General features: G+C 40.8%; 1 protein-coding gene across 1 annotated transcript in view; it reads left to right on the top strand.

Annotated features, from left to right (window-relative positions):
- KPNA5 (karyopherin subunit alpha 5) overlaps positions 1 to 15,265 on the top strand; it is a 710,535-nt gene that overhangs the window by 465,405 nt on the left and 229,865 nt on the right. Inside the window, exon 11 of the mRNA XM_044063660.1 lies at positions 10,305 to 10,430. Within this exon, the coding sequence (XP_043919595.1) occupies positions 10,305 to 10,430 (126 nt within the window). The remainder of the gene's footprint in view (positions 1 to 10,304; positions 10,431 to 15,265) is intronic.

The raw sequence follows: 15,265 nt of genomic DNA, 5'->3' as shown, positions 1-15,265 counted from the left end.
TTTACTCTTTTGCAACAGTTTCTTCCTTCTGTTGTACAGTTTGTTTATGGCAGGGGACCACCAGATTGGCTTCCTTTTTTTTTTTTTAGGATAGCGTCTTGGTTCTGTTTGGGATAGCACGATCCATGTACTCATGTAAGTGCTTAGAGTGCATTTGTGTAGGATTTAGCAGTTGTAACTGTATTGTCCATCTGTATGGGTGTCATGAAGTTTACCACTTCTGTCTTAAGAAGCATGAAGTTGGCTTTGGAGAAATTTTTTACCATTGTTTCCTTAATTGGGGGGTGGGAGCAGGATGTGGATACCAAGGGTGATTAGCTTATGGTCGGATCAATGAAGAGGTGACTTCAGGTGTGGAACACCGGTCACTCATGTTGGTAATGACCAGGTCTAGGGTATTGTTGCCCCTGGTGGGGGTGTAGGTAAGTTGATCCAGGGCATTGGAGTTTATGAATTCCAGAAAGTGTTGAGCTAAGGAGTTGGTACACTAGTAGTTTTCCCAGTTAGTGGTGGGGTAGTTGAAGTCGCCCATTGTTAGGGTGTTTGGTTGAACCCTAATATTTTCCAGTACATCAAGAAAAGAGGAGTGGGAATCCTGGGGCATGGTGGGGGATCTGTAGCAAGTTACAATTTGGATAGCAGTTTTGCCCAGAGTTAGTTGTACTTTGATAACCTCGGATGCATTATGCTGAGCAACTAGCCTGGAGGTGTGGATATCCTTAATGAATATGGACACGCCTCCGCCTTTGGTGTTTCGGTCCGGGTTACATGGCCGAAAAGTGTGGTATGTAATATCTCCTTGTATGAGGCCAAGAGGTAGATTGTAGGGGGACATGAGGCAAAGCCTGTGGCTTTTAGATTTGCGATTGTGCAGAGTTCACCATGGATTTAAAGACGTTCATCTATACTCATCTGCCTTTTAACAAGTTTTTGACTAAGATGATCAGGCCTTCTAGACATTTTCCAAGGCATCAACTTTGTGAATGAGCCCCATATAACTTTGACATTGATCCTACCATCTACTCACCCTGTGCTGCCCTTTGATTCACAGTGGTCTTGTGCTTAAAGATTAAGTGGTTTTGTTTGCTATTTCTTTGTTGCAATTATGCTGTCATCTTTAACATGAGCTTTCTTCTAAAAATGTATAGTTTTTACTTTACTTCAGTGGACCTATCCATCCATCCACAACCCCTGTATCCCATTTTTACGCATGGGATTAGAGTGTCATTTCAACAGTGACCGTTATGTAGAGCCAAGGTTTATACCACTGGGTGGCTAGCCCTGCCACTGTAGTTCATTCGCACCACACACTCTCCTATGGCCAATTTAGTGTCCATTCCACCTACTGCATGTCTTTGTAATGTGGGAGGAAGCTGGAGCACCCAGAGGAAACACACGCAAACACAGGGAAGGACATGCAGACTCCAGGAGGCAGCCCAGCTGAGATTCAATCTGGGGAGCATCTTGCTGTGTGGCAACAATGCTGTCTGCTGTGGCACTGTGCTGCCTTCAGTGGACCTATGTTTAAGTTTAATAAACTTGTTGCGTTTACTGTCTGCTGAGGAAATTGTCCAGTTACTTCCTGATTTCATGTCCTCCCGCCCCACTTTCTGATTTTGCAGCACAGGGGAGGAAAGTTTGTAAGTGGGTAGGTGTGTTTTCTTTAGTCTACAGCAGATTGTATTAAAAATTATACATAATGCAGCACAAACACTTTCAGACAATAAATTAAAAAAAAACTACAAAGTTGTAATTCAAGTAAAAGGTAAATGTAAGATGGAACAGGTTGAGGTCTCCTGCGCTTGGCATGCAGAGCTAATAAAGCAAATGTAAAAGTAATTGCCTACCAGTGGCTGGATTGGTCACTGTTGTGAATCACGTCAGTGACCGCTGTACTGTACAGTGACTTTGTATGTTCTGCAAGAAATTACTGCTGGGGGAAAAAAAAACATCTGGAATAATTTGCACATCTGTGAAAGTAAAGCTGCAGTAAAGTGATCGTTCCATAATAGAGAATTGTTAGTCTGATAGCCATTTAACTACACTGCGACATCTTTTACTACGTTGTGTGCCAAGTATAATGCACTTTACTAGGAATTTATTTGTAGTGCATGGAGTGCCATGATTACATTCTAAAGTTATGAAAAACTTAAGTGGTTCCCTACTGCACTTAAAGGTGCTTAACAAAGGCTGCTTTAATTGCACTGAAGTGTTAAGATCTGATCTCACTTAAGGCTAGGGACTAACAGTCGATAGTACCAGCCAGCAGAGAACAGTAGCAGAAGATAACAGTTTTTTTTAATCTGTTAGAATTTTGTTTTGCTGCACTTGTGTTGTACTGCAGAGTCTAACGGCTTTTAAATGCGTTAATTCCACAGAGGAGCACTTATTTTGCCTTCTGTCCTCAGCTGTCCTTGATTTTTGCCTTCTGCTAGAAGCCTTTCTGGAGTTGCAGACCATTGAGTATTCAACTTAATTTCTTAAGATCAGTATCACAGTATTCATCACTAGTGGAGACCATCTGCAAGGATATCTATACATCCGCCTGGGTACAAGCTCAGGCAGCTTCTTTGCAATCATTACGTTCACTCTTGGCACAAGTGGATGTTCCATTATAAGTTAGATTAACAAATGTTCCAAAACTCCACTTTCTGGCTGTTAGCTCATGTATGCAAAAGTTCATCAACATTGCGTCTAGTCATCTGTACAGGTCTGCTTCAGCACAGATGTTCATGTTTCATTGTTGCAGTCATCACATTTGGGTTATCTGCCTGCAGGTAACCCTCAGTCGGCCTGAATACCAGAGTCTTGGGATTTCTGCGTCAGATGCTGTCACTTCTTCCATGACGTCAGGTCATCAGGGGGTATAAAACATGCAGCCGACACCATGAAATCGGTCTTTCTTGCCGAGCAGTGCCCGATGTACAAGCTGTTCGCAAGTGCCGGTCGGCCGCCTCCTGAAATTTTCGTTTTTCGAGTTGTAGACCTGAAGTCTTCTAAAAGGTAAGTACCCCAATGAGGATCCTTTTTTCTTGCTCTAACCGATGTCAGAAAAAATTTATTGTATTTCCTGTGGAAAGCAAATACCTCACAAAGATTTTCATTCTTACTGTGTCACCTCTTTAAGCCCAGACCACGACGTCCCTTGCTGTCGGTTTTGTGCCACTATTAGTTGTTGGGTTATTTTTGTCACTAAATTATTTTGCTCTCGATCTCCTTATTCCGAAATGGCTTCGATAAGCCATCTAGCTACCGATCTAATGAAAAAACGTAAGGATAAAGACGGAGACTGACCGCATAGGTCCAAAACTGCTAACAACGCTACCGTTAAGCTAGTCACCAGTCTGCCGATACTCCAGTGAGGTACTTTTGCAGCCTCATACCCGCTTCTGCAGATTCACAGGCCTCTTCTGAGACCCATTCGGAGTCCGGTATACTGTGAGATGCTTCTACTATGGAACCTGCGGATGTCTCTACCTTGGATGGGTCCGTAGCCGCCACCGGCTTCTGAGGGTGTATTCAGGCCTTCCGATTTTCATATTAAACGGACTGTTTCAAACCAAAAATACCAAATTTCTCATGCCTAGAGTTCGCACTACGCCTAGGAAACTGATGACTAAGGCTCATTCTCGGACCCACATGCCACAAAAACAAATGCTTAGAATGGCTCAAGACCTTATTACTTTAATTAGGGGAAGTCAGCCTTCCCCCTCAAAAAAAACTAAAACTGATTTTCCTTCTGATTCTTCAGATCAGGAGTCTGATAACTCTGACCCTTCTGATTACCAGGACATACCTTTTGTCTATCTATTCTGATGCAGAGGATTCCATTCCCTCTGCTTCTCCACCAGAATATTTCTCTTTTGGTGAAACCCTGCATACCCTTAGAGAGCATTTCTGCTGGGAGAGCCAGGACTACTCTCAGTCCAAAAAGAGACACGGGATTTTTAAACTTGCCTCCGCACAGGCCTCTAGCTATCCCTCCTGTTCTGGAAATTGTAGATGTCTTGGAATCCAGTTTTGCCTCCAGCTCCCAGGAAACCTGACTGGTAATAGAGTACCTGACTCCCACAAATTCCTCTTTAGGAATTCTGCTGCTGATCCAGAGACAATTTCCCAGGGACCTAAAGGCATTACGGCTACTATTGCCAAAAATCCTACCCCTTCAGACAGGGATTCTAGGGCTTTAGACAGATGGAGTAAGAAAGGTATACACCTCTGCTACTCTTGCTATCAGGGCTTTAAATTGCCAGTTTCATATGGTATCAGCAACAAATTATGGAACTAAATAAACTGAAAATTATGTTGATTCCTGATTGTGCAGAACATAGATTTACAATAGTACATGCATTCTGCTAACCATGTTGGTAAACATACTTTGCAATATGGTTTTGATGCCATAGAAGCATCTTGCAGGGCTGCTGTCACTGGGTCTGTTCGTAGAAGGCATGCTTGGCTTAAGGAACAAACCTTGCCAGACCATGTCAAAGCAAAATTACTAGATGCACCATTAAACTAAGAGCGTCTTTTTGGCAATAAAGCAGAGGTCCTCAAAAGGATGGAGGAAAAAGCTAAATCTATGCAAACTGTTAGAGATTTCTTACAAGTACAGCCACCTAGATTCAGTAAGCATTGGCTCCTAAAAACTGGTTTTTTTCCAGTTCCTCCCAGACCTTCAGTCCAGACCCAGGGGCAGCAGACCACCAAGACTACAGTCTCAGGGAATGTACCAATCTAAGCAATTGAGTGCTCCCACATCCAAAATGGGGAGTAGTAAGCCTTCATCCTGTTGTCAAAATCTCACAATGACTTATCCTCAACTCTTCCAAGCCTTGCCCAAGTACTTGCACCTTTAGGAGGAAAATTTGCCCTGCATGCCAAAAACTGGAAGTACATTACCCAGGACAGATGGGTCTTAAACATAGTTTCCCAGGGATACAGATTCCACTTCCACTCACTTCCATCCCCAAGTGGATGGCCAGACCTACTTTCTTCTCTGTATCAAGGCTATTCAACCTGTCCCAGGAAAACAAAGGGGACAAGGCTTTTATTCCAGACTGTTTTTGGTATCCAGAAAAGAAAACTCTTGTCGTCCTATCCTGGATCTGTCTATTCTCAACACCTTTCTGGTGATTCCAAGATTCAAAATGCTTACTCTCCAACAGCTGCTTCCAGTGCTACACAAGGAATCCTGGCTAGCCACCCTAGACTTAAAGAAGCTTTTCTGCATATCCCCGTAAGGGAATCTTGCAGGAAATACCTATGTTTCAGAGCAGGCTCTATGCACCATCAGTTCTCTGCACTTCCCTTTGGCTTATCTACTGCGCCCAGGGTACTCACAAAATGCCTAGCTCCAGCCATTGCATATTGCAGGCAGAAAAGAATTCAAATTTACCCATACTTGGACGATTGCCTGATTCAGGCGGACAGTCAGGAATTGCTACTACAGCACCTGGCATCTGTAAAGAGACTTCTAACTTCACTGGGGTACACCATCAACAAAAATAAATCACATCTGGTACCCAGCCAACAGATTGTATTCCTGGGAGCAAGCTTGAATACAACTTCCTAGATGGCATTCCTCACTCCAGAAAAACAAATTTATTTGACAAACTACTTCAATCTACTGGCCACCAAAACCCAGCTATCTGCAAGAAAAAGTACTGCAAGCCCTAGGGTTCATGGCCTCTTGCATTCTAATAATTCCATATGCAAGACTGCATATGAGGAAACTTCAGTGGTGTCAACATTCTCAGGACCTTTAAACAATGATCCCTATCATTTTCTTGCTTAAGGACAGAGTTCCTTTGGTGGGCAGAGGCCTGCTACCACAACAAGACTCCCTTTCACTCAACCCCCTGCCACCCAAACCCTAACAGACGCATCAGACTATGCATGAGGGGCTCATGTGGCAGGACAATCCATTCATGGCAAATAGAGCCCAAAGCAAATGCACCTGCATATCAATCAGAAAGAAATGTTAGCTGTACAGAATGCTCTGACAGCCTTCAAAGGCTTTATTCTTCCAGGACAACTATTGGTAAAGATGGACAACACCACAGTTATGTGGTACTTAAGCAGGGGGAACCCATTCCTACCCACTCCGCAGATTAGTCATGGCTCTGTGGAACACAGCCTTGAGCAACAAAGTGCACCTGCAAGCTCAATTCCTGCCAGGCAAACTAAATTCACTGGCAGACAACTTAAGCAGAAATTTCATTGACCCACATGAGTGGAAACTGGAACACAAAATATTCAAGCTTTTGAGGAGCAGGTGGGAGGCACCAGAGGTAGACCTCTTTGCTTCCCCTCAGAACTATCAGTTGAGCAAATATGGCACCAGAACTCCCCACAGACAAGTTTGGAAAGTGGATGCTCTGTCCTTTACCTGGGAAAGCCTCTCAATTTATGCCTTTCCCCATCTGCCCCTCCTCTCGAAGGCTCTAGTAAAGATCAGACGGGACAAGCCAAGGGCAAGCCTTATTGCACCAGACTGGTCACGCCAGCAATGCTACCATCTAGTGCGCAGTCTGACAGTAGTACCACTATGGTGGTAAGGAGGGCCAGATTTTGCACCCACAGCTACAGACCCTGAACCTAGCAGCCTGAATCATCCCCTGAACTCCTCACCAGCAACCCTCAGTAGTAAGCAGGTGCTGGATGTCATTCTTGAGACAAGGAGGCCTAGTACTAGAAAATCCTGTTCGGAAAAGTGGAAAAGATACTGTTCCTGGAGCCAGTCTCAGGGAATGGACACAACTGTGCCCAGCTTACCTCGTATACTAGATTACTTAACAGAAATGCTCCACAAAGGCCTATCCTTTTCTTCAATTAAGATTCATGTCTCTGCCATCTCGGCTCATTGTAATACTGAGCCACCCCTCTTCTCTCATCCTCTGGTCAAGCAGTTTCTGAGAGGAGCCAAAAATTTAAGACCCCTCCCCCCCAGGAGAGATCCCACTCCAGCCTGAGACCTTAACTTTGTATTGGAAAAGCTCACGCTTCCGCCCTTTGAACCTGCTTCAACAGCAGAGTTAAAATTCCTCTCATGGAAAACAGCTTTACTTCTAGCCATCACTTCAGCAAGAAGAGTATCTGAATTTCAGGCCCTTATGGCCGTGGAACCTTTCATTATCTTCCATGCAGACAGGGTTTCCCTCGGGACTAACCCATCATTTATGCCCAAGGTGGTGTCTAGTGAGGCTTTAAACCAATCCGTTCACTTGCCAACTTTTTCCCTAATCCCCAGAATAAAGGGGAAAGGATCCTGCACTCCCTGGATGTGCACAGGCAGCTTGGGTTCTATCTGGACAGGACTAAGCCTCTCAGAAAATCTGACCAGCTGCTAGTCAGCTTTGCTGCAGGGGCAGAGGGCAAGGCCATTTCAAAGCAAACCATTTCTAAATGAATAGCACACTGCATCCATTTCTGCTACAAACACCATGGGAAACATACTCCACAGGGGATCAGAACACATTCCACTAGGGCTACATCAACCTCCACAGCATTTCTCTTGGGGGAGTCCCTACCAGGGACATCCTGGAAGCTGCAACCTGGAGCTCTGTACACACTTTCACCAAGCATTACCACTTGCCTGTCTTTTTTCTAAATCCAGAGCTGTATTTGCCACAGCAGTCTTACAGGGCCTGATTGCTAGCCCTAATGTTCTTTAACTGCCTCCACCCTTCCTTAGCTTTGGGAATCAACCCACATGTGATGACTGCAACAGTGAAACACAAAGAACATGGTACAGTTGTGGACACTTGCCATAAATGTAGATGTTCAAGTGTATTCACTGTTGCAGTCCTGGTTATCCTCCCTCCAGCCCCCTGACTTCTCTTTACTTATCTTTTTTGTTTGGAATATTTTACATCATTGGTATTTGCTTTTTGCTGGGGGGTGTTTCATACCATGTAATTGCTTCCTATTTTGGGGGCTGCTGACATCTGGGGCAAGAAAAACTGATGCAATAGCGTCTGCTGCATGTTTTATACCCCTGATGACTTGACATAATGGAAGAAGCGGCAGTGTCCGAGACAGAAATCCCAAGACTCTGGTATTCAGGCCGACTGTGTGCTACCTGCAGGCAGATAACCCAAATGTGATGACTGTAACAGTGAATACACTCAGACATCTACATTTATGGTAAGTGTACACAACTGTACTTTTTCAGGCAGGTATATACTCCACTTCTCTCTTTTTGGGAAGTTGCTTATGTCTGTCAGAAGAAAAGCCAAGTGCGACTGTGGAGCGATGTGTTTTTGCTTAGTTTCTGAACATAGAGTTAAATCCTGTAGTTTCAGTCAAGTATTCGCCCCCTAAGGCTATGAAGAAGTTAGCTTAAATCCCCTTGTACTTGGGAAAACAAATGTCTTCAGGACCTTGGTTCATGGCAGCTATGCTGTCATCTTCCCCCGGTTAAAGGAAATAGAACCTCAAAAGAGCTGTAATTAGGCATTTTCTTCTCTAATTTGGTCTAGGACTGATGACTGTGCTGAGGCACCTGCAGAGCCCCTGTACTATCTGATTCTTATGGGCCCCTCTGACATACCCGTTTGGTGCCCATTATAGCTCCGAGTTCCTGCACATCTGGTATAATTGAATGTTTGGTTGTGACAACCTTGGAGGGAAACTTAAGCTGGTCTTTGAGGGTGAGGTAGGTATCCACCAGCTGTTAGTTGAAAAGGATATTTGTGGCTTGCTTATGGAGTATCATGCATCATTTTGATTTTTGATTAATTAGTTTATATATATATATATATATATATATATATATATATATATATATATATATATATTTATACATACATGCACACATATACACACACACACATACTTTGTGTGTGTGTGTATACAGACACACAAATATTTGTCCCTGTAGTGACCAGTCTTAACCTAGGGTGCAAGCGATGTCTAGTATTGTTGCAGTAGTTTGTGCTTCTCTGTTAAAATTTGTATAACAGATGTTTAGATAACTGAAATTAAAGATTTTGCTAGCAATTCTAAGTACTAAACTCCATCTTGTTTACAGTTTTTTTATCAGCAGTTTGCTTACAAAAGCACAACTTATGTAAGCCATCATAATGCAGGTAACCTAGCATTCTTCCTGAGAAACTATTGTTCTTGAAAAAAGACCTCTTGGCAAACATGGTCTTAGTCTGCTGCTGATTGTGAAAGTAGTCTGGTAAAATGTCAACACTGTTAAAACATTGTCTGTCTGAATGGTTGGTATAGAGGTGCTCAAAGTTTACACTTCTTACTTGTGCCAAAGTTTTGGGATTAGGTTTTCACTTCAGTTATCCACCTGTCAACACTGGTTCATCACTCGCATTTTAATGAGATGAGCATGTTGATGGCTGCTCTACCAGACACCACTTGCATCCTAAGGTACAAGACTAGTCGTTAGCAAAAGGTTTACTTTTGCCACTTAACTAGGCTGCAGATGCCAACATTCTCCACAAAGCTAAATCCCTGTGCAGAACAGTCTGTGTTTCATTGTTCAGAAAAGTTGACGCCTGGAGACCTATTCTAGATCTCTCCATACTGGACACTTTTGTGCAGGTTCTAAGATTGCGAATGTTAGCACAAGCTGCATTGGGTCACTCTAGAACATCAGCGTTATGCCTGTCAAACTCTAGCAGTTTGTTCCAGAAGCCTGTATAGATTCAGTACTTTTGTAACTTTGCTGTAAAGCTTTAGACAGCAAATTCTGATTGCCTGTAACATTGATGTTAAAGGAAAAACTACAGCCCTCCTTTGAGAAGTTGACCTTTAGATGGATCCCATTTTGTAGACTGCTTGCAGATAATCTCATCTTTCATGTCAAGGTTTATGAAAGCACTACCATTGCTTGAGTTAAATAGTTTGAGTACTAAAGCCTTGAATGTCGAAGATCTAATTTCTTGTCACACTACAGTTTTCCTTTACTTTAATGAAGTATCTAGTAACTTTCCCGTTAAGTGTGTCACTGCTTAATCGTAGTATGCTTGCTTAAAGATCTGGTTTGTGCCTAAAAAAGGTAGTTCTTGAATTTTGTAGTCACCATATCAAATTCAAGTAATTTAATGAAATTGACACAACTGCTTTTGGCTTTGTGGCTAAGGTGCTAGAGCAGTTCTCTGTATTTGTCTCCTTTTTTTCTCTCGCCCATAAAAATTACTTGCATTGTAGAGTGCTCTACTGTGAATTTGTGAGCAGGTAGATTCTGTATAGCATGAGCTGTAATGTGGCTTCTGTTAGTCGCATTGCATAAAATGTGAAATTCTTACACGTAATTTAAAATAATTTTGTTTTTCGTGTTTTAGGTGATTTTAAACTGCTCTGTATTGCCTTGTCTGTTAAATTTACTGAGCAGTCCTAAAGAATCTGTACGGAAGGAGGCATGCTGGACAATTTCCAATATCACTGCAGGAAATCGAGCTCAGATTCAGGTGAGTAATGTATTCATTAGAAGTGCCGCGTTTGGTAGGCTGAGCTGTTTTCACCAGAAAATGAATTTTCTGCAAATTTCAGTTTCGAAGTTAATGCTTCTAAGATCTCCTTTTACTAGAAGGCAGAACTGTGGAATGCATCCTGGAAAGGCCCATTATAGAATTGTGGAATATGGTTACCGAGAAAGAACCATCACCTTATGGTTAAGGGGTGATGCATTTCAGTGGTAGTAATGTTACTTGCTTCTTGTTCAGTAGGTTGAAGTACTTAATTCAGTATTTTGTAGCCTTATTAGCTAAGATGAAATGTTTGCATTTTTATAAAACATTTGTCACAGTACTCTTTCAATTAAATGCTACCTTTTCAAATATTCCCCAAAACTTCTTCCTTGCCATGGAAAAAGCTATATCAAGATTCTTATGGTATCCCAAATCTACCAGAATTAAATATGCAAAACGTGTACTTGCCAAAGGTAAGGGGGGGTTGGGGTTACCTGATTTTAAGCTTTACTATAGTATAATTACTGTATACAGACTAATACAGGTAATAAGCTATGACTCGTATGTAAATACTTGGACACCCCAGTGGACCAAAATCTGGTATGGACAGTTGAAATCCCTTGGCTGTAATATCAAATCCTTACCATTCTTGAATTTAAACCAGGCTAGCATATACATGAAGAATTTACACCCACTAATTAAAAACATGATTCTTACAACACAGAAACTATTTAAATCATTGCAATTAGCTGATGTTTTTGCCCTTATACAACCATTACATCTAAATCCCTATTTACCAATAAAAAAACAGTAAATCTAACAAACTACCCCCTGATAAGACTACACAATATGGGATATATACCAATGGAAAGACTCTAACACGGGGCAAATGAGATTTGAACTCAAACTTCCTATGAAATATAGTATTATCCTTAACCAACTTCATCTTATAAATGCTAAATTCTCACAAATACACACTGACTTACAGAACATAGATTTAGATAAATTAATACTTGAAAATCTTACGATTAAAGGGAAAACTATTTCTAGGACTTATAAAATTGTAATGAGTGCAAAACATCAGAATTCTCAATCACTGACTGAAGAAAATAAGAAACTAGCCATTGCAAATACAATCAAATTCATTCCTTTCAAGAAGCTGTTGTATACACAAATTATGGTAAATAATCTATATTATACCTTTATCTAAATTAAATAAATTCAATCCTAACTTTTCGCCTATATGTCCCCATTGTCCGGATCAAGCAGCTGATATTTTACATGTCATGTGGAACTGTACTAAGATACACAACTTATGGTGTTCCTTGAGAGTAAGATTAGAGAAGATGGAATATGAAAAATCAACCCTTACTTGGGAGACAGCTGTATTGTACATTAATATCAATCAACTCCCAAAAATATTAAAACATGTCTTTATTACGATGTGTGCCCTTATTAAATTCTTTATTACAAAGAATTGGAATGTCATGTCACCAATTACATGGGAAAATTTTAGCAATCTTGCTATCATATGTATCTCATCTCATAAGTTAATTTATTCAAAAACAAAAAACAAACGCTATTACCAGAAATATTGGGGTTACTTGCTAAATATAATTCTTGACAAATAAAATTTGCCTACAAATTGTCATGAAAAGCTAACCTTTAAATAAGAAATAAATGTAGTATAACCAAGTCTTTCTTGCATCTTCTTCCTTTTCTTAGTATATGTGTAACTAGATATTTTCCCTAAACATACAAATAAATGGTTACATTTCTATTTTTACTTTATATATAGACTATCCCCATTCAAATTATCCCTTATGAGACAAAATGAACATAAGAATTCTCATACTGTACTTGACTATGTAGTGACTTCTTGTGTATATATTGTATGTGTATGTGTGTGTATATATATATATATATATATATATATATATATATATATATATATATATATATATAGAGTGTGTGTATATATATATATATATATATGTTAGTGTGTGTGTGTGTGTGTGTGTGTATATATATATATATATATATATATATATATATATATATATATATATGTTAGAGTGTGTGTGTGTATATATATATATATATATATGTGTGTATATATATATATATATATATATATATACGTACAATTTTCTCGGAACGAGATTATTGTCTGTTTTCTTTAGATAGGTATTTGTATTGTTTGTGTTTGAGTTGCCGTATTGTTATTTGAAAAAAAAATTGGAATAAAGAGATTTTGGAAAAAAAAAATAAAACCTTTGTCACAGGTCTTGTAAATGTATCAACCGTTTGCTGAAAAAGTTAATAGACATAAAGACGCAAGAAATCTACCAAAGCCATAAATGAAAGGGAGCCAAAGGCCCAAAAATAGGGACAATTTTTAAATTCTGCTCTTACAAATTTAGAAAGTTGATGGAATAAAAGGTTTTGCATCAGCATGAAATTTCGGAAGGGTATGAAGTCTGCAACTTAAATGTCTGTCATTATTTTCTAACTTCAGTCTTAAATTATTTGCCACTAATTTGCAAGAAAATTACAATTTTATGAAAATGGACAATAAATATGAAGCAAAAATCTGGACATCCTGCAAAAATCTGTACAGTTGAGAGGTATGCATACAGGCATTATGAAATCTGCCCCCCTCAACTTTACCTTTCCTTCTTGAGTCATCTAGCATGTCATGACAGAATATGTACCACAAGGTGGCAGCATACCCCCCCCCCCCCCCCCCCGAGTCAATCCTGACTAGAGCAACTCAACAGCAGCAACAATCATTTGTAAACGTATGTCAATATCTGCATAGTCACAGGTGGCCTTTGCGTTTGTGTGTTTGGCGTCAGAGCAATTTTACATACTTTTTGCTTATGTTTTTGTTGTGCATTGTAGTGAAGTTCGTTTTCCACAAAGTTTTCATCTTTTGCTTAAGAAGGTTGAGAAAAAAAACAGCTAAATGGAAGCCCCCCTCTACTGATCAATGCCCAGTGCAGAATTCTCATCTGGATTTGCAGGAGCTGTTCCTACTGTGGTAGCACCATACATTACACCTACTTAAGGGGTCTGCTTTACCACTAAGTTCTCTTTCCTGTTTGAGTGTAGTTTTTGTGTGCCACTGCTGGAAAATGTCCTTCTTTGATTAAAAAAAAGTGTTGGGCATAAGTCGGTCAAGTCTTGGTGAATTTATAAGCTGCTAAAGCAGGGCTCTTGCCACTGTTTTGTTTTGCTCTAAAGCTTTATCGAGTCCAGTTTATTTATAGCCATTGTTGCTCATATCTTAGGCCTTTCTGTACAGCCTGCCACCTTCAAATATGGACATTGAGAATAGACAGGAAATAACATTACTTGAAGGATTTTTATATATTTATCTGGAATCCCATATTGGTATGAAGAGATGAAGCCCATGTTAAGGACTCTGCATCTGGGAAATGACACTGCAAAGATAATTAGTCTAAGTAAGGAAAGGTGTGAATGCCATGCAGTTTGCAGTGAGCTTATTGGAGCTGTAGATTATAGGTTCTTAGGTGGGTACTAGGCTATTGCCCCTAGGACCTATATAAGCCTAGCCAAAAAGGTACCCTGGCTTTCGCCACCCAAGAAAATTATTTTCCTGTGCCCCTGTCGAGCAGAGCCACAAAAGTGATCCCGGTTTGAATTTCCTATTTCCCATCCAATCATCAAGATTTTTCTTTGAGTGCTAATGAGGAGCTTTGTTTGATATAGATAGGTAGTTTGTTCCCGAATATGGGAAGTCTCTGGGACAGGAATCTATCCCTCCAGCATGTTCTGTTTATTGTGGTGACAAGGTTTAGGTCCCTAGAGCATGTAGCTTGGAGGGGATTGGGATTTCTTTAAGTGGAGCATGTCCAACAGCTCTGGGTTTGACATAGCTTTGTATGCTAAGCAGAGATGGCCTCTTCTGAGTAGGCGATATGCAATGGAGTAAAGCTGGAGTTTTTTTGAGATGGTGTGCATAAAGGCCGGTATTCCTCTTTGTGAGGTATTTCTATGGCCTTTCCAGTTGTAGATGTCTTGTGAGGTACATACCAAAAGGGGCGTTGTACTCTATAGTGGGTCTAATGAGTGATGAGTAGAGGGGAGCAATGACCTCTTTTCCTGGATGAGAAGCCTTTTGTGATGGTGTGCCATGTTGAAGGATTTCCTGACTACTGTGGCGATGTGATTATCAAATGAGAGACTACTTTCCACCTGTGTCCCAAGGTGTCATCACACTTTGTGTTAGGTAGACTACCTGCCTGTGTTGGTAATTCATGGGTACAGAGTTTTTAATAAAGGGGATGACTATGCACTTTTTGGCATTGAGCTTGAGACCATGGCTTTGACACCAGGCATTTGTCTCAGTGAGGCCCTTTTGTAGGATGTCCACATAGTTAGGAGTTTCGTTTATGGCTCCTGGTTTGCAGTCATCTGCAAACTGTTAGCCGAAGACCTTCTGTGTTCTCTTGTACTTCAGAGAAGTAGATGCCAAACAGGAGAGGACCCAGGACTGAACCCTGTGGTACTCCACTTGTCATTGGTTTGAAGTCTGATTTGGAGTCTGCTACTTTTCACAGTGTGGGTTCTGTCAGTGAGCCAGTTGGCTACTCATCTTGTGACATAGGGATTTATACCTAGTTTAAATCCCTAGTTTAGTGAGTTTATAATTCCAGAGTGGGGGATGGTGTTGAAAGCCTTGGCGAGGTCTAGATAGGCTGTGTGAACCACCTTACCCTTGTCTACGGCTTTGACTGCTTCAAAGAAGTCTATCAGGTTTAGAAGACATGATCTGCCTTTTACAAACCCGAACTGGGTGGGGTCCAGAG

This window comes from Protopterus annectens, chromosome 1.part0, assembly GCF_019279795.1.
Source record: "Protopterus annectens isolate FY-2018-M chromosome 1.part0, PAN1.0, whole genome shotgun sequence".
Lineage (NCBI taxonomy): Eukaryota > Metazoa > Chordata > Ceratodontiformes > Protopteridae > Protopterus > Protopterus annectens.
This window is presented reverse-complemented; position numbering and strand designations above follow the sequence as displayed.